Source organism: Zootoca vivipara, chromosome 10, assembly GCF_965207765.1.
Source record: "Zootoca vivipara chromosome 10, rZooViv2.hap1.1, whole genome shotgun sequence".
NCBI classification, from domain to species: Eukaryota; Metazoa; Chordata; class Lepidosauria; order Squamata; family Lacertidae; genus Zootoca; species Zootoca vivipara.
The window spans coordinates 52,584,300-52,607,402 of NC_142593.1; the positions used below are offsets into that span (position 1 = coordinate 52,584,300).

The 23,103-nt window shown below is 45.5% G+C and overlaps 1 protein-coding gene across 8 annotated transcripts in view; it reads left to right on the forward strand.

Annotated features, from left to right (window-relative positions):
- Nucleotides 1-23,103, forward strand: part of MYO5B (myosin VB) — a 269,223-nt gene that overhangs the window by 126,938 nt on the left and 119,182 nt on the right. For all 8 annotated transcript variants that reach the window (XM_060280366.2, XM_088653127.1, XM_088653128.1 and 5 more), the window contains exons 5-7: nt 8,170-8,326; nt 19,859-20,002; nt 21,965-22,046. In XM_060280366.2, coding sequence (XP_060136349.2) covers nt 8,170-8,326; nt 19,859-20,002; nt 21,965-22,046 — 383 coding nt within the window. The remainder of the gene's footprint in view (nt 1-8,169; nt 8,327-19,858; nt 20,003-21,964; nt 22,047-23,103) is intronic.

The following is a 23,103-nucleotide window of genomic DNA, read 5'->3' on the forward strand; positions in this document are numbered from 1 at the left end:
GGCAGTGAACTCCCCAAGTTCACTTAATGCATTGCGTGAAGAAGTACGTCCTTTGTCTGTTTCTGTCTACTGCAGTGGTTTCTTTTCTTTTCTTTTCTTTTCTTTTCTTTTCTTTTCTTTTCTTTTCTTTTCTTTTCTTTTCTTTTCTTTTCTTTTCTTTGCTACTGGGGGTATTCTTGTCATCTGACCTATTGTGAAATATCACAGATCCCGGGGGGGGGGGAACAGGACACAGTTCTTATTCCTCTCTTTAAAACACCATATTCGCCATAGAGCTATGCTCTCTATATAGGACAACTGCTTTATTGATAACTCTTATAACGCTTAACCTGGACCAATATGTAGTAGTAATGCATCATCTAAAGTTGAAACCTTTTTAGGGCAATGGGAAGAGCATGGAGTGTCTGTGCTCTGATTTGTTTTTGCTATTTTGTGCAGAACAATAGTGGTTTGCTACCCATAGATCCATCTCTATCCTACGTAATTTAAGAGAAGGATGACGGAGGGTTTTTCAATGTTCTCTAAGCTTGTTGATGTGGCTGTCAGGGGTTTTTTTATTTGGGGTCTTGGGGAGCAGTACGCCATATTGTGTAACAAACGCATGCGATCTCTCCTGGAGTACAAGTAATAAATAAAAATTCTTTGTGGCTTTTGTGTTTTTCTGAGAACTGAAGCGTTAGTTTTAAGAGGGACTAGTTTGACTTCACCCATCTAGGCCTATGCCAGCAGCAGCAAAGGACTTTCTGTTCCTTCCTGTCAGCTGTGAGCAAAATTACAAAATCACCCACTGTGTTGGGAGGGTGGGGGGTAGTTGGTTGATCTGTTTGAGTTGATTTCCTCCTGCTTTTCACCCGGTTCCCAGGACTTACAAAAAGTTCACATTGCAACAAAGCAAATGAAAAATAAACATGGAAGCAACAGCATTAAAGAACACAATAAAACAGTCAGCATAATTAAAAATAAACACCAGCAATATAAAAGCAGCAACATGAAAGTCTCCAGTCAACGTATAATTTTATGTTTTTAAAGCTTGGCATCTAGGTAAGTTCTGGGTAGAGCAAGTGTTGCGTAGCCTGGGGTACCACCACTGAAGGCCATCTTTTGAAGCTCTTAGGCAGATAAGGAGACATGCGGTCCTTAAAGTATCCTGGCCCTTTATGTGCCTCAGATGTGACTCCGACAGAGCCTTTACTTCTATTGGAATATGTGAGGTAGGTAGCCGTGTTGGTCTGAGTCGAAGCAAAATAAAAAAATTCCTTCAGTAGCACCTTAAAGACCAACTAAGTTTTTATTTTGGTATGAGCTTTCGTGTGCATGCACACTTCGTCAGATACACTGAAACAGAATCCACCCAACCCTTGTGTATATTCAGAGGGTGGGGGTGATGGGAATGGGTGATGGGCTGATGGGAGTGGTAAACCTGTGGATGGTAGTCTTTATTCATCCCAGGTGGCTCCGTGGATTCTTATCTCATTATGCATGATCAAGCTTTCTTTAGTGCCTCAGCCCTTGCTTCCCCCCCCCCCAGGACCAATTGCAGTCATCAGCAGTCGTTAACAGCCATCTACAGGTTTACCACTCCCATCAGCCCATCACCCATTCCCATCACACACACCCCTCTGAATATACATAAGGGTTTGGTGGATTCTGTTTCAGTGTATCTGACGAAGTGTGCATGCACACGAAAGCTCATACCAAAATAAAAACTTAGTTGGTCTTTAAGGTGCTACTGAAGGAATTTTTTGGAATATGTGAGTTAGTGAGCCATCACCTCTGTCTTTGGCCTGCCTGATGGCTTGGAACTGGCTTCAGATGGGAGGCTGTTGGCGACTAGATTGGTTTGCGTGGCTTCCTGTTGTTTGTCTCCGTATTTAAGGTTTGACCCCTGAAACGGTTGCAGGAAGTTGACCTTTCCTTAAGTCACAGCAATTGGAAAGGCCTCCTGAGGCTCTCAAGTCAAAACACTTGCCAGCACACAAAATGATTTAGAAGAAGGGGGTTCACGTTTTTATGCTAGAACCACCATAGGAATCATCATGTGGAAACATTGCCTTCTGTTCTGCGCAGGTAGGAGAATGTTTACAACCTGTCTCTCTGATTTGGTAGCATCGTGCAGATTTGGCAACGCCACTTCCAGGCTTTCGTTGGGATGAATTCACCCCACCCACTTTTAGGAGGAAGGCTCACAAGGTCTCTTCCCAAAGGGAGCTGCTGAGGGATTCTCCACATGGCCTCTGGTTCAAGTTTGATGCAGCCTCTTGGGGCTGGTAGGCTTCCCATATACTGTAAAGCAAGCATCCCCAAACTTCGGCCCTCCAGATGTTTTGGACTACAATTCCCATCATCCCTGACCACTGGTCCTGTTAGCTAGGGATCATGGGAGTTGTAGGCCAAAACATCTGGAGGGCCGCAGTTTGAGGATGCCTGATGTAACGGAAACTCCTCCCTCAAACTCTTCCTCTTTTCCCTGTTTCAGCTGGGGGGCAGGGGGGTTTGGTTTTGTGCTCTTGGGACCTGCTGTGTGCCACCTGCTGAATGGTGAACAGTTGGGGGGGTTGTGGCTGGGAAAGGTCAGGTCACACCCCCATAACGTCTCTTTAGGGGAAGAGGCTGTTTGCCTACCATCACACCTGTGTAAGTGATGGAGCTTCTCTTGGGTGGTTTGGCTCTTGGAAGCAGGCAGGAAATCTCCTGCATGTACAGATTATAACTGCCTGCACTTGTTTGGTTTGCAAGTTGTTATTTGTTTATATAAATATAACCTTTAACCAATTGCTTGAATGTTGAGTCTTCATTCTGGGTGTGGGGTAACTGGCTGTTCCTCCAGTTTCATTCTACCTGCCTGTCTGATGTGGCTTACTAATGATGATAATAATAATAATAATAATAATAATAATAATAATAATAATAATAATAATAATTTATTATTTATACCCCGCCCATCTGGCCGGGTTCCCCTAGCCACTCTGGGCGGCTTCCAACAAAATATTAAAATACAGAAATCCATCAAACACTAAAAGCTTCCCTAAACAGGGCTGCCTTGAGATGCCTTCTAAAGGTCTGGTAATTGTTGTTCTCTTTGACCTCTGGTGGGAGGCCATTCCACAGGGTGGGTGCCACTACCAAGAAGACCCTCTGCCTGGTTCCCTGTAACTTGGCTTCTCATAGCGAGGGAACCACCAGAAGGCCCTCAGCGCTGGACCTCAGTGTCTGGGCAGAACGATGGGGGTGGAGACGCTCCTTCAGGTATACTGGACCGAGGCCGATTTCTCTTTCCCTGCCATATCAATAGAGTGAAGAGTAGCCATCATGGGTCCATTTTCTTCTCACCCCCACCCCTTCAACAAGAGGAGAGCCTCTGGTTGAAACTTACTTGAAACACATCTGGTTTAAATCAAAGTGTTAAATGGTGCATGACAGTTGAATTCATCCTGGGATGTTGGAGAATGATTCACAAAAAAGTCCTGTCTGGAAATAATGGGTGGGGTACTTTTGACAGCAGACACTGACTGTCAGTCTTGGGATTCCCCATGACTCAAAGGAGCACATGGTGTCTTTGGAAACTGTGTGGAGTCCACTCTGTTCTCTAATTTATGCAGTCTTTCCTTTAAAAATCATCCTCTGTGTATGATGCTTATAAGGTAAAGGTAAAGGGACCCCTGACCATTAGGTCCAGTCATGACCGACTCTGGGGTTGCGGCGCTCATCTTGCGTTATTGGCCGAGGGAGCCAGCATACAGCTTCCAGGTCATGTGGCCAGCATGACAAAGCTGCTCCTGGCGAACAGCACACGGAAATGCCGTTTACCTTCCCATCGTAGCGGTACCTATTTATTTACTTGCACTTTGACGTGCTTTCGAACTGCTAGGTTGGCAGGAGCTGGGACCGAGCAACGGAAGCTCACCCCATCGCAGGGATTCGAACCGCCGACCTTCTGATCACCAAGCCCTAGGCTCTGTGGTTTAACCCACAGCGCCACCTGCGTCCCTTGATGTTTATAAGAGTAGATGGCAAATCTTAAATTTTCTCCAGGGCAATGAGTCTTGAAGCATGTTTTGACTAGAAGACTGTTAGTGCTCGAAGGCAGAGGCACCTACCTGCATTTGAGTCCCGGCAGGTCTGGAGCCAAATGGAGAGCTCAGATAGATCTATGGGAGGGAGTTGTCTAGTGAGGTTCTGGGTGCAATTGTTGCTTGCTGAAAGAGGCCTACACCCAGGCAGCGCCATCTTGAAGCATGGGATCCAAAGTGGAGGAATGAGAAGGTGGGGGGGCTGGGAATCCCCCCTTACCCCTTCCATTGTTATTGAGCCCCTAGGGCAGCGTTTCTCAACCACTGTTCCGCGGCACACTAGTGTGCCGCGAGACGCTGGCTGGTGTGCGGCGACGTGCGGCAACGAGAAGGGCGATTTGCATTGTCACGTGCACTGACCCGCCGGAAAGCAATATTTCTCCTCCTCTTTCCCAAAGCTCAGTGCAAACGAGCCTGGCGGCCGCCAATGCACAACTCTGGCCCGCCAGAAAGCAATATTTGGCAAGTGTTTCTTACAGTCATAATTATAATATAGGGCGGCACAGAGTTAAATTTTTTAACTTTTTTAATGGTGGTGTGCCTCGTGATTTTTTTTCAGGGACCAAGTGTGCCGTGGCCCAAAAAAGGTTGAGAAACACTGCCCTAGGGGCCAAAACCCTTTAAAAAGAGAGAGAGAAAAGGCTCAGCCACATTGGGCCTGAATCTCAGGATTGACATGCCTGGCGGCCTAGATCTTGAGCAATGAGGAATAAGAGAAGAGAACCGACAGCCTTTGTCCCTTCAGCAGCAGTGTTCGAAATTAGCCAGGCGCCAGGCGCATTTTGCACCTAGCTTTCAACCACTTGTGACCAAGTGAAGATGCCTGGGTGCCAGGATGGCTCCTGACATCTCCACCATATGGGGTTCATTGGATCCGGACTGCTTCCACACATTAATACCTTCTGATCAGTTATATTTTATCTATACAATCAGAATGAATCAGTGGAAACAAATCACTTTTTCTGTGCAGCCTCAGCGGATGCATTAAGAAAAAGAGGTTGGAATTGGCCAATATATATGGACTGTCCCAGGATCAAGGGGCTTTTCTTCTTTAAGTTCTCAAAGCTCTTAACCTAGCTCAAGGTTGTCATCTGAACTAGCCAGGTGTTTAACTGAGAATCAATCACAGTAGTCAGTCCATCCTTAGAAAAATAAGACTTTAGAGCAAATGGCAACTAGACATTCAGTTTTGGTGACTGCAACCTTGGTTTGAGGAGCGATATGGCGCCTGTTTTCCCAGTAGTGATGTATGGAAGTGAGAGCTGGACCTTAAAGAAGGCTGATCGCTGAAGAATTGATGCTTTTGAATTATGGTGCTGGAGGAGACTCTTGAGAGTCCCATGGACTGCAAGAAGATCAAACCTATCCATTCTTAAGGAAGTCAGCCCTGAGTGCTCACTAGAAGGACAGATCGTGAAGCTGAGGCTCCAATACTTTGGCCACCTCATGAGAAGAGAAGACTCCCTGGAAAAGACCCTGATGTTGGGAAAGATGGAGGGCACAAGGAGAAGGGGACAACAGAGGACGAGATGGTTGGACAGTGTTCTCGAAGCTACCAACATGAGTCTGACCAAACTGCGGGAGGCAGTGGAAGACAGGAGTGCCTGGCGTGCTCTGGTCCATGGGGTCACAAAGAGTTGGACACGACTAAATGACTAAACAACAACAACAATAGTGCCTGTCTTATATATCTGAGTTTCTAACACTGCTCACCAGGAAGTGCCAACCTCCACACGGCAGTGCAGAGGCTGTGTGGCTATTCCTCCTCCACACACGCAGACCTACAAGCCTCATTCACTTGGTCTAGAGCTGGTGAATTCAAGGGAGGAGGTGGGAAACAGGCAGCCTCCCCCCCTTTTTTTCATTCGCAACCACAGCCTCGTGGTCCATCTTGGGGACAACAAATACATCCAAACAGATCCATGAGAGGAAAGGCAAGGGCAGCGATAAGTGCAGTCAGTACCAATAATGAGGTGGCAGGAAGAAGGCAGAGAGAGTGCAAGTGTGACATAGAGGATAGAGTGTTTGGGTAGGACCTTGGAGATCAGAGTTCAAATCCTACTCTGCAGTTCAGTGCGCGACCTTGGACCACTCAGCCCTAACCCACCTCACAGGGTTCTTGCAGTAAATTAACTAGACATCTTCCAGCCATTCTGCGGTTTCTGTTCTGCAGCTGTTCAAAGAGGCACACAAGCAACTTGGTTCTGATTAAAGCTTGGGTTGTGCATCCATTGCACTGACAGAATCATAATTCTGTGCTATCTATTCTGAGTTGTTGATTCAGGATCAGGTTTAAGCTAGCAGAAAAGAGGAGACTTTTAATGATATGTTAATATAATATTTGAATAGTCTCTTGCTATGTGGTATAGGGTGGTCTCTAAATCTGAATAAATAAGGTACCACTGATCCTCGTCGGTCGTAAGCAAAGCTCAGAGAGCTGCTTTAATCACACAGACTAAATATATTTTTGCATGCTTATTTTGCATATTTCTTGGTTTGCTAATCACAGGGAGGTATAAGGAGCAGCTACTGAGTGCAGTGAATCCTATGTCCCCTCAAAATCAGTCCCTTTCCCTCCCACTGACAAGATTCTTAACATTGTTCAAGTAGTTTCAAGATCTAGAATTTTGCTGCTTAAGATTTTTATTCATTTAAGACACTTCTGCTCCTTCTTTCCATATTTATTGATCATGAAAGCAGCTAACAACATCAAAGCAATTAAGTGCAATGAAGCACAATCAAAACCATCTATTGATTAGTTGCACTTCAGATCAGTAGCACATTAAACATTAATGGGTTAATTAAGAATATAAGAAGATACTGAAGGATCAGGCCAATGGCCCATCTAGTCCAGCATCCTGTTCGCACAGTGGCCAACCAAATGACTATGGCGCCATGCAATGAACATGTTCACTGTGTGATCCCTCATTGCCTGGGATGGTGCTTTAAAAACAATAAATAACAATAATTAAAGATTCAGAACAAAAGTGAAGGAAACAATGTATGCCAGCAGGCTTGAAAAATAGGGATTTATTTATTTATCACATTTATGTACCACCTTATGTACCATCTTCCAAGGATCTCAAACTGGTATACATGGTTCAAGAGTGTGGTTAATTTCTAGTGCTGAAATAAGAGTCAGATACTAGTCTGGTCACCTTTGTAAAAGGAATGGGGAGGCACCGTCTTCTTCTTCACTTCAGGTGGCAAAATGTATTGGACCAGCTGTTAGGACTGGGAGATTTCAACATCACGATATATCGCCAGCTAAACATTGCAATATATTGATATATCACAATGTCTGAAATAAGGATGGAACTATGTACAGTCATACCTCGGTTTAAGTATGCCCCGGTTTGAGTATTTTCAGTTTAAGTACTCCGTGGACCCGCCTGGAACGGATTAATCCACTTTCCATTTCTTTCAATGGGACAGTTCGCTTCAGGTTAAGTACGCTTCAGGTTAAGTACGGACTTCTGGAACCAATTACACTCATAACTCAGGTTAAGTATGCTTCAGGTTGAGTACTCCACGGACCCATCTGGAACGGATTAATCCACTTTCCATTGCTTTCAATGGGAAAGTTCGCTTCAGGTTAAGTATGCTTCAGGTTAAGTACGGACTTTCAGAACCAATTACAGTCATACCTCGGGTTAAGTACACTTCAGGTTGAGTACTCCGTGGACCCGTCTGGAACAGATTAATTCACTTTCCATTACTTTCAATGGGAAAGTTCGCTTCAGGTTAAGTACGGACTTCCGGAACCAATTGTGTTTGTAAACTGAGGTACCACTATAGAGGCGAACAGCTCTGTGCGTTTTGCATGCAAATAGGCTCTCTTTTTTCTCTCCATTACCTACCTTTAACATTTTAGTAAGGCAGGTCACATTTTGAAATAAACAAACCAAGTTTCAAATAACTGAGAAGTTCAGATCCTTGCGGTATCAATTCTACTCTTTACATGGAATGAAATAGCCATTGGCCCATTCCAGGTACAGTAAATGGGAGGCAGACAATATGAAGTGATATGAGCCGGCCAAGAAAAGAAAGCAATGTTAAGAGGTTAAATGTAACACCTGCCTCATTCTTCCTCATACAGGGATGAGAAGAACCAGTCCATTATTGTTAGTGGGGAGTCTGGTGCCGGCAAAACCGTCTCTGCCAAATATGCCATGCGCTACTTCGCATCCGTAGGAGGCTCCTCCAGTGAAACCAATATTGAAGAGAAAGTTCTGGCTTCCAGTCCTATCATGGAGGTAAGGGCCAACTCAACTGTGGCAAAAATACTCCTACTTTGGGGCAATCTGGAGGGGGGGAGAGAGCATTTGTGTTACGATACGTACACCTTGTGGAAAGAGCCGCCTCACCACGTTGGAGAGAGATAAACACAAGATGAAAAATTTCATTAAAAACACAAAAATGTTTCGAATGAGGTGGGAAATATTTGAGATGCATGAAATAAAACAAACACTGATGGGCCATAAAACGTTCAGTGCGTTGAAATTGCGGCATCCAAATTTGTGTGAGCGAACTGATGTTGCAGAAAATCTTTGGAGCTATGCAACATTTTCTGCATTGCTCTACTGGTGGGGGCCTGTCTCTCGATCCGTTTCCAAAGTTCTTAATTGTGAGCAGATCTGGAGCCGACCCCATTGCTATGTTCCATATGCTGGGTTGGTTCTTCAAATAATAGTCCCCCCGTGAAAACAGCAGTGAAGAACTGCATGGCGGTATCCCGCCCGCAATTTCATCACTTTACTCCTGCGACTTTCCGAATTAAGGGAGTTGCAAGCATTTTCCCCCCCCCCCCTGAATCAGGAAATGAATTACCAAGCATGCACTATGTTCCATTAGTTTTCTGGAAGCAACTTTTACATTGTAAGACAGCTGAAGCAGAATGTGGAAATTAAGAGTTAGGAGAACTTCAGGGAAATGGAAGGATTTCCATTGGCAAATGCCCTGCTTCAGCTCATTGCCCCTTCAGATGCATCTGCAAGGGCTGGTGGGGGATTATTCTGAGTCAACCAGATCAGAATTCCAGTCTCCTCTTGTGCTCGTGACACTACTGACTTGTGCCTGCTGCCAGGGATTTCCTGCCGGCAACACATGACATGGAAAGTGGGATTTGGGGTTTTACCCGCCTTTAGAATTTCAAAGTTTGCTTGGTTCAAGACAGTCTTTTCTAAAGTTCTGTTGTTCTTGCCTCTCTTTTTTTGGAAGATTGAATGCAGATTGATGCTGCCTTCGTGTTGCCTTCAGCTGTGTAACCTCAGCCTCAGCCAGTGCTTGCAAATTTGACTTTGTGTCAACATTGTCCCAGCACATTTTTAATGGAGAATTCAGATCCCAACCCCACTACAGTAATAGTCTTCAGAAGACGAGACTTGCATTAGCCTGGTCTCGAAACAGAATCAATATTCCCTTTTCAAAGATGCTCTTTTGTTCTCCTGTGTTTCACCTTTCGTATGTCAAATCATTTCGTTTTTAGCAAGCCCTTTCCTACTATGCTTCTGCAGGCTGTGCTACAGAGAAAATTCACCAGTCTTCAGCAAAAGAAAGCTTTGCTGGCAACAGGCAGGCTTTCAGTTGCTTAACTCTACAGAGGCAATGTGCGGGCTGCAGGGAGAACTTTTTCTCAGATGGTTAGAGCCTTACCTGCCACATTGTACTATCCTGTCCCATGGGGGTGCTTACCGAATGAAAGCCGGCCCAAGCGCAGAGGATCCCAGGGTTCTGTGCACACAGAAAGGCGAAACAAAGTGTGTTCAGCACCTTGGAGAGAGATCTATGGGTGGGTTTCATGACTAAAGCTGGTGATTGTGCAGTTGAGGCAGAACATCCAAATTATCTCATCAGCACCTTAGAGCAGCTGCAGGACTAGGTAGTTCGGGATATTGTCTCATGATCCTCCCCAAAAGTCTGTGAACCAGTCTTTGGGCTCTGGTGGCAGAGGTGTCTCTTCAGGGTTCGGGGGAAAGCATTCATGCTCTAGTGTCTGCAACTGTGTATGGATGGACCAGAGAGTGGCTCCATCCCCCCCTTCTGGGCTGCCAAGATTTATAGTCTGGGGCAATGATATGAACCAGATGCTTTGGACTACAACTCCTTTCATCCTTGGCCATTGGCCACGCTACCTGGGTAAGACGGAAACTACAGTGCCTGTTGGAGAACACTGTTCAAAGAGCTTACATATGGGCTGGAAGAAGAAGAGTTTGGATTTGATATCCTGCTTTATCGCTACCCGAAGGAGTCTCAAAGCGGCTAACAATCTCCTTTTCCCTTCCTCCCCCACAACAAACAGTCCGTGAGGTGAGTGGGGCTGAGAGACTTCAGAGAAGTGTGACTTGCCCCAAGGTCACCCAGCAGCTGCATGTGGAGGAGCGGAGATGCGAACCCGGTTCCCCAGATTACGAGTCTACCGCTCTTAATCACTACACCACACTGGGTGTAAAGAGAGTGAGGATCAACACAGTCCAAGCACCTTGCAGTGGCTCAGGAGACTATGAAGCTCGCTCTGTTTGGGCTTCCCTATATGCTGAGCTCTGGAATGATCTTAGTAGCCCCCTTGTGCTCACTGCATCATTGCGGAGGCTGGAGCTGAATTTAATATCCATGTCCCAAGTTTTCATTCTCCTGCAATGACAGAGGTTTCTTTATCAACTGCTCCAGTTTCTGAGTACTCTCTTCCTTTTGCTCCTGAAAATAAATGAGCGCTCTACTGCCAACTCTAATTTTCAAATTCGTAGTGATAAGAGAATTAATTGCCGCATGTGTGGCAGACTCTGTTAGATGTCTGCCAGCTTGGCTAGTGTTGCCCAGGCTCCTTTTCCCCCATTAAAGAGAGATGCTGAAGCTTTTCTGCTATGAGCTCTGGCTGGCAGCTAATACAAGGCTGTCTTGAATCTTTTAAGCTGAACCCTGCATTCAGGTCTAGCCTTTAAAGCATAGGCATTGTGCACTTTTAAGCATGCACTGATATGCGGCTATCAGAGAAAGTAGCAATGTCAACCTCGTGCCTTTTGCAAGGTCTCGTACCATTTGACAAGTGGCCTTTTGAAATTTGGAAGATCCTTGGATGCTGCTTAAATTTACCTGAAAGCCTTGCTGTGATCAGGCCAAGTTCCTGTCTAGTCTTGCATAGTTTTTTCCAGTTGCAAGGTTGGAACACCTTGAGCAGGTAAAATTGTTAGGATTATGTTAGACAGATGGTGATCGTTTCTCTTAGCTATGGAGCAAAACAAGTTGGTTGCAATGAGGGATGGGGCAAAAACGTGGACATTCTGTGCTCACTTCTATTGCTGCTGTTAGCAGGGCCAGGCATCACCCTGTCATCAGTGGTGTGTTTGATTGAAGCCCTTTCTCTTTTTGCAATACAAGGGGGTGAATTAATTTACCCCCTTAGGAATGCATGGAAACAGTACCCTGTTTCTCATATTTTAAGACATACCCATAAAATAAGCCATAGCAGGATTTTTAAGCATTCAAGGAATATAAGCCATACCCCGAAAATAAGACATAGTGATAGGCGCAGCAGCAATGCCGGCCGCGGCAGGAGGAGGAGGAAAAAAATAAGACATCCCTTGAAAATAAGCCATAGTGTGTTTTTTTGAGGAAAAAATAAATATAAGACGTGTCTTATAATATGAGAAACACGGTACTGTGGATGCAAATCCTGTTCTGGCTATGCCTGGTTATAGTGACCAAGCCACAAAAGACATGGATGCCATGAGGAGAGGCTGCGGATGTGGGTACACTAACAGAGACTTAATTCTAGTTACAGGTAGGTAGCCGTGTTGGTCTGCTGTAATCGAAACAAAATAAAAAAAATCCTTCCAGTAGCACCTTAGAGACCAACTAAGTTTGTCATTGGTATGAGCTTTCGTGTGCATGCACTTCTTCTGAAGAAGTGTGCATGCACTTCTTCTGAAGAAGTGTGCATGCACATGAAAGCTCATACCAATGACAAACTTAGTTGGTCTCTAAGGTGCTACTGGAAAGAAGAGACTTGATTGTGTGCCACCTGGGGAATGCAATGTCCTCTGTATGTTGCAGGGAATCAGTTTTGATTTTGCAAGCGATACTAATATTAAGTCTCTTGGTATGTGGAACCCAAAACTGACACTGTACTTCAGAGGAGGCCTTTCCGGTGCAGAATAAAAATGCACTTTTATCTTCCAATCTGTACATGAGATGCTTCTGGGAACATAACTGAAAAACAGGAACTCTCAGATTGCATTTCTTCTGGGTCTCTTCATTGCTGCCTTAAATTACAAATTAAAGAAACACTGATTGTGTGATGCAATTCTGTTAAGTCGGCTTACCTGCTATCGAGCCAAGGGAAAATCTTATTCAACGGTGCTGCTAATCTATCCCTGGGCCTCCCTTCCGTTTCCTTTCTGAGAGTGGTTTGTTCTCTGCCACTCTCCTGTGTTTTATTACGGTGTTTGCAGAAGACGGTTCTGTCTGCAACGATCACATAATTGCTTCCTTCCTCCCCATTCTGTTAAACACAGATGATCGGATCCGAATGACAGTAATTGAGATTCTATGTGATGGTTGTATAAAGCTGCAATCCCTGCGGGATTGTGTCCTCATGGCAGATTTTTTAATTTAAGAGAGCGTTGATGAGAGAATGGAATTAGCAAAACCAGATACCATAACTCAGACGTGAGGAGGTGAATCCCCGATGAGGGAACCTCACATGGGGCTTAGTTAGGTGGTGTGAATCAAAGGAGAGACATGCACAAAACACATTCTGTTGCTTGCACTATAGCTTAAAAACAAATGTTTTAATTAGGAGTGTTCTGACATTTCTTAACTGTGTTTCTGTCAGCGGGAGTTGAGGAGTGCTTTCTGTTTAGTTTACAATACTCTCTGCCAACCTTTTCGGGTTGTCCCAATGCCGTTTCTCTCAATGCCAATTTTCATATTATTTCATATTATCACTTGGGCTGGGATGTTCCATGTTTTTTTGTCGGCAATCTCACAGACTTACATAATCATGCATCACCACATCCAGTCAGGTTAAATGGCAGCACAGACCAAAAAGACTAAGGTCAGCCAGGACAGAGGAGGAGGAGGAGGAGGAGGAGGAGGAGGAGGAGGAGGAGGAGGAGGAGGAGGAGGAGGAGGAGGAGGAAAAGGAAAATGGCATCAGGAAACGGCTGCCGTTGCCATGTCACAAGAATAAAATGGTACTGATCAAAACAAGGTTAATGTTCAGTACCCACCCCACTGCCCAGTAATTGGGCTGCACCAGTAGTTGAGAAGCTTTTTCAGCTCAAAGGCACAATCTCTCTTGGGCAACATCCCAGTGGCAGGCAGGGCCACATGCAAAACTGGGTGGAGCCCTGGATGTGACTCATCTTTGTACAGTCGGCTTCATTCCAGCCATGCACAAAAAAGGTCAGAGGTGTCTTCACACACACACACACACACACACACACACACACAGAGAGAGAGAGAGAGAGAGAGAGAGAGAGAGAGAGAGAGAGAGAGAGAACACCCCACATCTGTCTAGCCAGGCAAGGAAGAGCATCGCCACAGTCCAAATACACATTCCAGCCAAGCAGAAGCACTCAGGAGGGTTTGAAGCAAGACGTGGGAGAGGTGTAACTTTTGCCACTTCAGTTTTTGAATTTGAGGTATAATTTCTAGCTGCTGTGGCAAAGTGACAGAACTTGGAATTCATGGAAGCCAAAGTGACATTTTTACCAGTCATCCACTCTCCATGTGCAAAACTTCAGAAGGGAGCCACAGAGGAATGAGGTGGTAGAATGGACCATAATGCTTTGAACTGCTGGCAGAATGATATATTTTTTGAATGCTTCCATATGTAACACCCATGCCCCAAAAGAAATACTTCCTGAAAGCAGAAAAATAGGACTTGTTAATGTTCCACGAGTCTTCACTGTTTTTGCAGCAACAAATTAATATGACCGCCCTTCTGGAAATTTTTGCTCTGCTGCGCAGTAGTTCTACTTTTCAACGTGTGTTTTCTGCACACACTGCCTCATTTTGTCAGTAGTTGGTCCCACAGACTTTTAATGGGGCAGGAAAACCTTTGAACCACTGCTCATAACTTCAAACTGATGACAGAATGCCTTCCTCAACAAGCCTGAATGAAGTACACCAATAATTCTCACCCAAAATGGAAAGAAAAGATAGGATAAGCTTGTTTAAAAATTGGAATAAAAAGGAGTCAGTGTGCTAATCTTCAGCATTTTTAAATTTGCTGTCCTTGTAGCAATTTTTAGCACATTTGTAGACCTCATCAGGTAGATTCAGGTATGCAAAATTTCAAGTAATTGGCCCAACATGTGCCATTTTCATAAGCTTACATGATTTTGAGGCCTACAGTGGCTCTTTCCCTTAGCTATTCGCCTCTAATTATGAGTGCCCACAATATTTCTGTGCACAATAATCCAAAGTCAGAAGCCAGGATAGGGCCCTGTTTTGGTGTCTTTAACCTTTGTTAAAGACAGAGAACAATTGGGTACACATTGACCTCCTTAAGCTTAGCTGATGAAGGTTAAAGACACTGAAACAGGGCCCTGTCCTGGCTTCTGACTTTTGATTATTGTAGACGCTACCTTATTTTAGAAGACTCTTACATCAAACATGGTATTGATATATTCTGACTTCGGATTATTGGGGTCTCTACCTGACTAAAAGACTTCTACACCAAACGCCGTGTTGATATTTTGCGTCAAAAACTCTTTAATGGAACTGGAACCTGAAGGGGGCTCCGCGGCAGTGAACTGGCCCCCAGCCTTGCTTTAAACCACGCTTGAACAGGAAATCTCTTCAACTAGTGGACCCTTCTCTGTAAAATGGGACACATGCCCACCACTTTTATGTCAAATTGTTTGGATGGATTGGTGTGGGGCAGGATGTCCTTTGCTTCCTGTTAGGAGGAAATGCACTTTTCGTGCATTACGCAGGGAGGTGACCTGGGGTAGCCGCCGTGTCCCTGTTCTGCTCACTGACTCCTGCTATTAGGTCTCATTTCCTTGCGTGGAGAAGCAAGGAAAAAAGAATTTGCATCTCTTTCTCTTGGAGAGGCTTGAGGCTTTTTGCCCAATTTGTAAGCACAACAGACTCCTCTGCCTGTGTGATCTGAGTTCTCCTGCTGTCAGATGGCATAAAGTCTCACGTCTTTTCTTACGCCGCAGCCCAGATTTGGGTCGCAGTGCAGCTAGCTGGAGCGCTGGGGAGGCCCAGGTTCAAATTCCTGCTCAGCTATGAAGCTACCTCTCAGTCAAACCCTTCCTCACAGGGTTGTTGTGAAGATAAAATTAAGGAGTTGGGAATGGCCCAATTTTTATCACTCTCTGGGCTCCTTGGAGGAAGAGTGGCATAAAGATGTAAACAACTGTATTAAAGTTTACTACTACTACTACTACTAAACGATAAAAACTATTATATTACATATATAACACTTTTTAAAAATCTTATTTTTAAAAAATACCTGAAGAGCAGATAGATGACATAAATAGGGAGAAGTCTTTCCCATTTAAAATATTGACTCCATTATTTTATGGTCAGTATATAAAACCACTTCCGCTGACACGGAGGTGGGGTTGTGGGCTTGGCCCGACAGAACTCTCGCGATGGGGCTGAGATTCAGCCCTCTCGCGAGGGGGGGAATCCCCGCCACGTCATAAGCAGGCTGGCCAATCGGGACAGCCGGGGCGGGGCTTCCATCCATTTAAACTGGGACGGGGCGGGAACGCGTCCTCTTTCGCCCCGGATCCCAGAGCAAGAAGTTCAGCATTGGAAATTTGCATAAGAGAAATGGGGGGGGGCAGATTGCGTCATCCTCTGCCCGCAATTTGGAGATTTAACCCCGTTAAAGGGGTTCCGGGGGCGGTTGCTTTGTCCTGGGCCTACGGAGGTCAGGGCCTGATGGCACCCCCCAACGGTGGCCACAGGAGGTGTTTCAGTAGATTTACATCATTGGGCTCCTTTCTGGTGGTTAATTTCTCCCAGACTGTAACACACGGGTTACAGTCGGATATAGTCGGTTAGGTTCCAATGCCTAAGCCAATACCGCTCAACATCCGAAACCAATAAAGTTGTGGCCTTTTCGCCCACTTAAATCTAATTCACTGTGTCCTGTGTTTTATTTCCTGGGGAGGGAGGGACATTGCTACACAAAGAGGTAGATGTCATTATAGACTAAAAATGCACGATAATTTAAGTTGATACCCAACATTAGTCATAAACCCACTGGAATCGGTAATAGGAAAACTGCTAATTTCAATGGGTTTACTCTGTGATTTAGAGAGAGATCATCCTCAGCGTTTACTTTCACTCCCTTTCCATTTAAGAAGTAAAAGGTTGCCTACAGAATATAAGGCATCTGGGTTCTCTAATCCAGAGGTCCTCAAACTTTTTAAGCAGGGAGCCAGTTCACTGTCCCTCAGACACTGTTGAGGGCCGGACTATAGTTTGAAAAAATATGAACAAATTCTTATGCACACTGCACATGTTTTATTTGTAGAGCACAAAAAACAGGAAAAACAATACAATATTTAAAATGAAGAACAATTTTAATCAACATAAACTTACAGTGGTACCTCGACTTATGAACGACTCGACAACTAAATTTTTTGACTTACGAATGGGGCAAATGCTTACGAATTTCTCGACATCCGAACGGAAACCGCAGCAGTTTTAGATAGGGTGTTTGTTTTTTTGACTTACGAATTTTTAGATGGGGTTGCTTCGACTTACGAATTTTTCTGTTTCCAATGCATTCCTATGGGAAATCGCGTTTCCAATGGCGCTTTTCGACTTACGAATTTTTCGACCTACGAAGATGCCTTCGGAACAGATTAAATTCGTAAGTCGAGGCACCACTGTATAAGTATTTCAATGGGAAGTATAGGCCTGCTTTTGACTAATGAGATGGTCAATATCCGGTTCCATATTTGTCATTGCTAAAACCTGGTTGTGGTTGTGGCTGACCAAGGAGGCTGGAGGAGAGAGGCCTCAGCAGCTGCCCGTCTCAATTCTGAGGTGGGTCCTCCTCACACCTGCTGTGCCGGGCGGCAGAATGAGGCTCCCTGGCCCCAAAACAGCCACTTCCCTGTCCCACCTCGGAGCGTAACGGCTGAAAAGGGAAAGCGGGGGGCGGCTGACCTCCCCCCCTCCACGGCTGCCTCACCTGAGTCACTCACCTTGCGCAGCAGAGCCGAAGGAACTCTCAGCCATGGGCCAGAGAGAGAGAGAGAGCGCAAAAGCACTGGCCTGCCTGCTGCACGTGCGCAGGATCACATCATTCCTCCTCTTGCATGCGCACCGCCCCCCCTCCCCGCAACCAACCAACCAACCAACCAACCACTCATGATATCAATGGACACCGGATGCAGAGGTCGCGCTTGCGCACAGGACACCACACTTCCTTTCGCCATAGACCCATTAGACAGCGGCGGGTTCTGCAATTGCCGGGCGGGCCGGGTTCAGGACCCTGGTGGGCTAGATCTGGCCTGTGGGTCGCAATTTGAGGGCCCCTGCTCTAATCCTTTGTACATGTTAATTTATATGCATTCATCATCCCCCCCTCCAATTGTAACATTATCCTGGTTCTCAAAATGCCAGGATGCTAGTGCTGAAGAGGCATTATTCTGCCAGTTCCATCCAAGCTGCTATTAAAGAAACTATCGGATAGTTTGCAGCAAATCAATAAGACTGTCTCTGGAGCCTATCATTATCCTCACCCTCTCCTCTGAGTGGCGAGGAGTTCCCAAGGGCACATGCTTACCCAACCTTGATTTTCTTTGGAAAGAGGTCATTGGAAGCTTATGGCATGTTGTGATATTTGAGTTTATTTTCAAGTATGCCACTCGAGGAAAGGTGCAAGTACAATCGGCCACCCTAAAAAATATCAGCATTTGCTAGAAGCTCAGGTTGGGAGAAATGCATGTCCTCTTTGGGGCATTCAGAAGATTTGAGGAAGATCATCTAGTACAGGGGTAGTCAACCTTTTTATACGTACCGCTCACTAATACATCTTGATGGTAAAATTTCCTTACCGCCCACCAGTGCTCGATGGAAGAAGGATTCAGCTTGTGCCATAGAACCCCCTACCGCCTACCTAGAATCCTGAAACGCTCACTAGTGGGCGTTAGGGACTGGCTTGATAACCCCTGATCTAGTACCGTAATTCATTCCTTGGGGACACAACACCTGAAATCAGACGCTTAAGGAACAGCGTGGGGCTGTTTCCCTAGCAGCCCAGCACTGCTCTTTGGACCTCCAGTCTTCAGAGGTCCAAAGAGCAGCTCTGGGAGGGAGAAGCAGTTTCCATTGAAAGGAAGCCACATCCCCCTCCTTTAGCAAGGCAGGCTCAAGGAGATTACCTGGCTGTAGCAAAGCTCCTGACTGCAACTTCCAATGCCCCACTCTCACCTTGCCCACACACCTGACATCATACATGAATGTGACTTTCTCAAAGGAGTCTTACAGGCTAATGGCATTTTTAGTTTCCAGACAAGCCCATTTTCAAAACTCATAGATATTCATTGTTCTTCTGCTACTTGACAGAATGTATATGGTGTGTGTGTGTGTGTGTGTGTGTGTGTGTGTGGTTACCTTCCTCAAGCTCTCCTCCCTGCTCTTTTCTGTGCATGTGTACAGGTCTTGCACAAGGCCTCTATATTATTATTATTATTATTATTATTATTATTATTATTATTATTATTACTAAAGCTGAAAAAGCTGGTGCATGTTTTACTGTGTGGAGATTTGGAGCAAGCAACTCCTTCTAGCCCAGGTACCCCGTTTCTCCGAAAATAAGACGTAGCCATAAAATAAGCTGCAGCAGGATTTTTAAGCCTTCAAGGAATATAAGCCATACCCCGAAAATAAGACATAGTGATAGGCGCAGCAGCAATGCCGGCCACGGCAGGAGGAGGAGGGGAAAAAATAAGACATCCCCTGAAAATAAGCCATAGTGGTTTGTTTTTTTGGGAAAAAAAATAAATATAAGACAGTGTCTTATTTTCGTAGAAACGCTGTAGTTGGAAATCAAGCACGCCTTCCACATGTGGGAATTGGTGGGAACAAGCCCTCACATATGGTTTGTGCTGCTGAGAGCAGGCATCCCCAAACTGCAGCCCTCCAGATGTTTTGGCCTACAACTCCCATGATCCCTAGCTAACAGGACCAGTGGTCAGGAAACATGGGAATCGTAGTCCAAAACATCTGGAGGGCCGAAGTTTGGGGATGCCTGGCCTAGGTTGTGTTCAGATGAGGAAGGAAAATAAGCAGGGGTGTCGTGATACAGGCTGTTATTTTTTACTTACTGGATTTTCATAGTTAGGGGAGATACACATTTAACATAGAAAGGCAACCTGCTCATTATGATGACAACAGCATTGTATGTACTCTGCAATTTCAAATCTGGAATCAATGCTGCTTGTTCATGAGCAACATCGATTCCAGAATAAACTCTCAACTGGAACCCCTTTACTCTTTAAAAGGGTGTTGCAGTCTTCATTGGCTGCTCTCAAAAGCAGTCCTGTAAAATAGATCGCTCTTGTTCCCATTTTTCAGACCTGAAGCTGTAGGAGAGTGCTGTAGTCATGTTAAGGAGTGCACAACTTAACATGCACGATGTTTTGCCATCTCTTGTCTGCCTTTCTCTCTCTTCCTTTTAATGTAACCATGTTTGTTTATTTATAGGCAACTGCAAGTTTCTTGTGTTTACTTAAGAGAGGATGTACGTTCTTGCAAAAAGGTTCTTTCTTCCTCCCCCTAATACTTTATTCTGTTGCATAAAGGCGATCGGCAATGCGAAAACAACTCGAAATGACAACAGCAGTCGCTTTGGGAAATACATTCAGATTGGCTTTGACAAAAGATACCATATCATCGGCGCCAACATGAGGACATACCTACTGGAGAAATCGAGAGTCGTATTCCAGGTTAGTTTGATTCTCATTTTGGACAATATTTTCCTGTGGGTCCGAGCGACATGAAGCAGCAGTTCTGCATTGACACACCCACACCCACCCACTGCCCAGTGGTGGGTGAGCCCTATAAGCGCCCTTCAGGCATTATGAGCTATCCAACTTGCCCCTGCTTTTCTCCTCCCCACCCCATGGCCATACCCCACAGTGTTTCTCTTAGCCTAATTGTAACACCTAAAGAGGGCTGTTTCCTGTGTAATTGCTTCATTGGATTCTGCATTTTCTAGGCCTATGTCTGCAGGAGAGATGTAGTTCTGGACTGCTGTGTATAGTCAGGGCCATCTTAAGCGCCCCTGGTGCCGTGGTGCGCTGGATCCCTCCGGCGCCCTCCCGCCCCGTTTCCCAGCGCGGTGGGCGGGTGGGTGCCACGGTGCGGCGGGCGGGCAGGCGCAGCGGGGGTGCCGTGGGCACAGCTGCGTGGCAGACCGGCCGGCCAGCGGGTGGGCGCAGCTCGCGGCGCCCTCCTGGCGGGCCGGCGCCGTGGTGCTCTGCGCCACCCAGCCTGCATGTAGGGCCGGCCCTGTGTATAGTGCAGTTCTGCTCTGTGTGGGGGCACTGGTTAGAGTGCCAGACTAGGACCTGGGAAGACCAGAATTCAGATCCCCACTTGGCCATGAATTTCACTGGGTGGCCTGAGCCAGTCACTCACTCTCAGCCTAACCCACTGTGGCGGTTACCTCAACCTGCACAAAACCCCCGGTCGGTTTCAAAAGCATCAGCATTGTGGTGTTTGGAAACAAACTGGCTGGTGCCCGCTTTCTTATACATCAGAAGTTTTGCTGTAGCAGTTTCTCAGCTCAGGTTAAAAGCTTCAAGGCTTTTGGCCCAGAACCGCTTGGGATTCTGGGTGCTTATGAAAGCGTTAGATGCTTTGCTTTGTAGAGAGTAAGAGTTTTGCCTAATAGTAGATTGCAGCTACTATTCTTTCTTTCTCCTTTACTAATTACGGAGGGTCAGATAAAGAGAGACATCCATACATATGAGCAGCTAAGGACAGAAAATATGTTTTTCCCCAATGGCGAATTCATTCTCTGAGTGTTGATTCTTAAGTAGCCGAAACAGCACCATCCATGCACAAGAGGAAAAATCAAGGTTTGTGGAAGTAGAAAAAAAAGCTTTTAGAATAAAATCTCCCACACTACAGTCCTGTAAGACTTAAAAGAAGCAGCAATTTTGAATCTGCTCTCAGACACATTTGAAAGCACTGCAGTTCACATTTTAAATGTGTATTAGCATTATTAAGAAGTAAAGGTAAAGGTAAAGGGACCCCTGACCATTAGGTCCAGTCGTGACTGACTCTAGGGTTGCGACGCTCATCTTGCGTTATTGGCCGAGGGAGCCCACGTACAGCTTCCAGGTCATGTGGCCAGCATGACAAAGCCGCTTGAACAAGCGCAGCACACGGGAACACCGTTTACCTTCCTGCTTGGAGCGGTACCTATTTATCTACTTGCACTTTGACGTGCTTTCGAACTGCTAGGTTGGCAGGAGCAGGGACCGAGCAACAGGAGCTCACCCTGTCGCGGGGATTTGAACCACCGACCTTCTGATCGGCAAGCCCTAGGCTCTGTGGTTTAACCCACAGCGCCACCTGCGTCCCTTTAGCATTATTAAGAAATAAAAGTACTTCCCCCCCTAAACTCCTTAGAGAAGTAAATACGTTATTCATTGCTAGGACTTGAGCAGGTCCACCACCAGATGTTATCAAGAACCTAAACTTGAACAAGCTGAGTTATTTATAATCTGTAAACTGTCATATAAATAAAGCATATAAATAAAGCAATACAAATCCTTAGCTGGCAATTGTGGATGTGAATCTGTGGCATGGATATGTCTGGAGGAGGGGGAAAGAAGATGTTCCAGGTTATGCTTAATGCAAGCTCTTATCTCTGAAACAAAATCTGTCTTACTCCTCAGGCAGATGATGAGAGAAATTATCACATCTTCTATCAGCTATGTGCCTCTGCCAGTCTTCCAGAATTTAAAGAACTCTCCCTAAGTGAGTATATTAGCCTTGAGTATTCGGTCACTCTTATCGTGTGCTTTCTTATTCTTTGCACTGTGAGATACTTGATCTGAAATTGCATCTAATCAGTTCCTGGATTTTGCAGCCAAGAAATGGAACACAGGGTGGGACTAGGTGCAAGAAAAAGCGGTGGGGCTATGCAGATCCTGGCAGACTGGGTCTCTGTGTTGGCCCATTTAGTTCTACAGACACAGTAAATTGTCCAGTCCTCTGCCTCCATCACATCCTCAAATAGCCGTCTAGCAGAGTTTCTCTGTATTGTCCGATGTCTGTTAACATCCACTCCAGGGAATGACATTTTGGACACCCACTGTAAATGAAGTCGCTTGCCTTTGTAGGCAATGCAACATCAAAACTTACTGCAGGCTCTAGTGAGATTTCCAGTTCAATGTCTGCTGCAGCATCTTGGGTTGATACAAGCAATGTGTGTTCCTTGCACCTCTTTGCTTATTAAAGCTTGCTGTTGGGGTATGACTGAGTGGATCCAGGGTGCACCAATGCATCCTTCGGGGAGAGAGTTGTTCTGGACCTCCTGAAACAGGTGGTGATCCAACCAGTCCTGAAAAAAGGCCACCCTAGATCTATTCGTTTGTGACAATTGCCACCTGGTTGCAAATACCCCCATTTTAGGGACTGCATACTGGGTCAAGACATTGCCTCACTGTTGAAAAAATTGCAGTGGCTGCTAATTACCTATTGGATTGAGTTCAAGGTGCTGGTTTTGGTATATAAAGCTCTATGCAGTTTGGGACCAGGGTACCTGAAAGATTGTCTCACCCCTTATATACTCAATTGATCACTGAACTCTGCAGGAGAGGTCATTTTCTCAGGAGGTCCATTCTGCACAATGCAGAAATTGGGCCTTCAGTGTGGTGGCACCTTCCCTTTGGGATTGCCTCCCCTTCGATATTCGGCCGTCTCTGTCTCTGTACTGAAGACCTTCCCCTTCCAACAAGTCTTTTCAGCTAAGCTCTTTCGCACTCATTGTCTATAATGGGATTTGATTTACGTATTACATTTCTTCCCATCA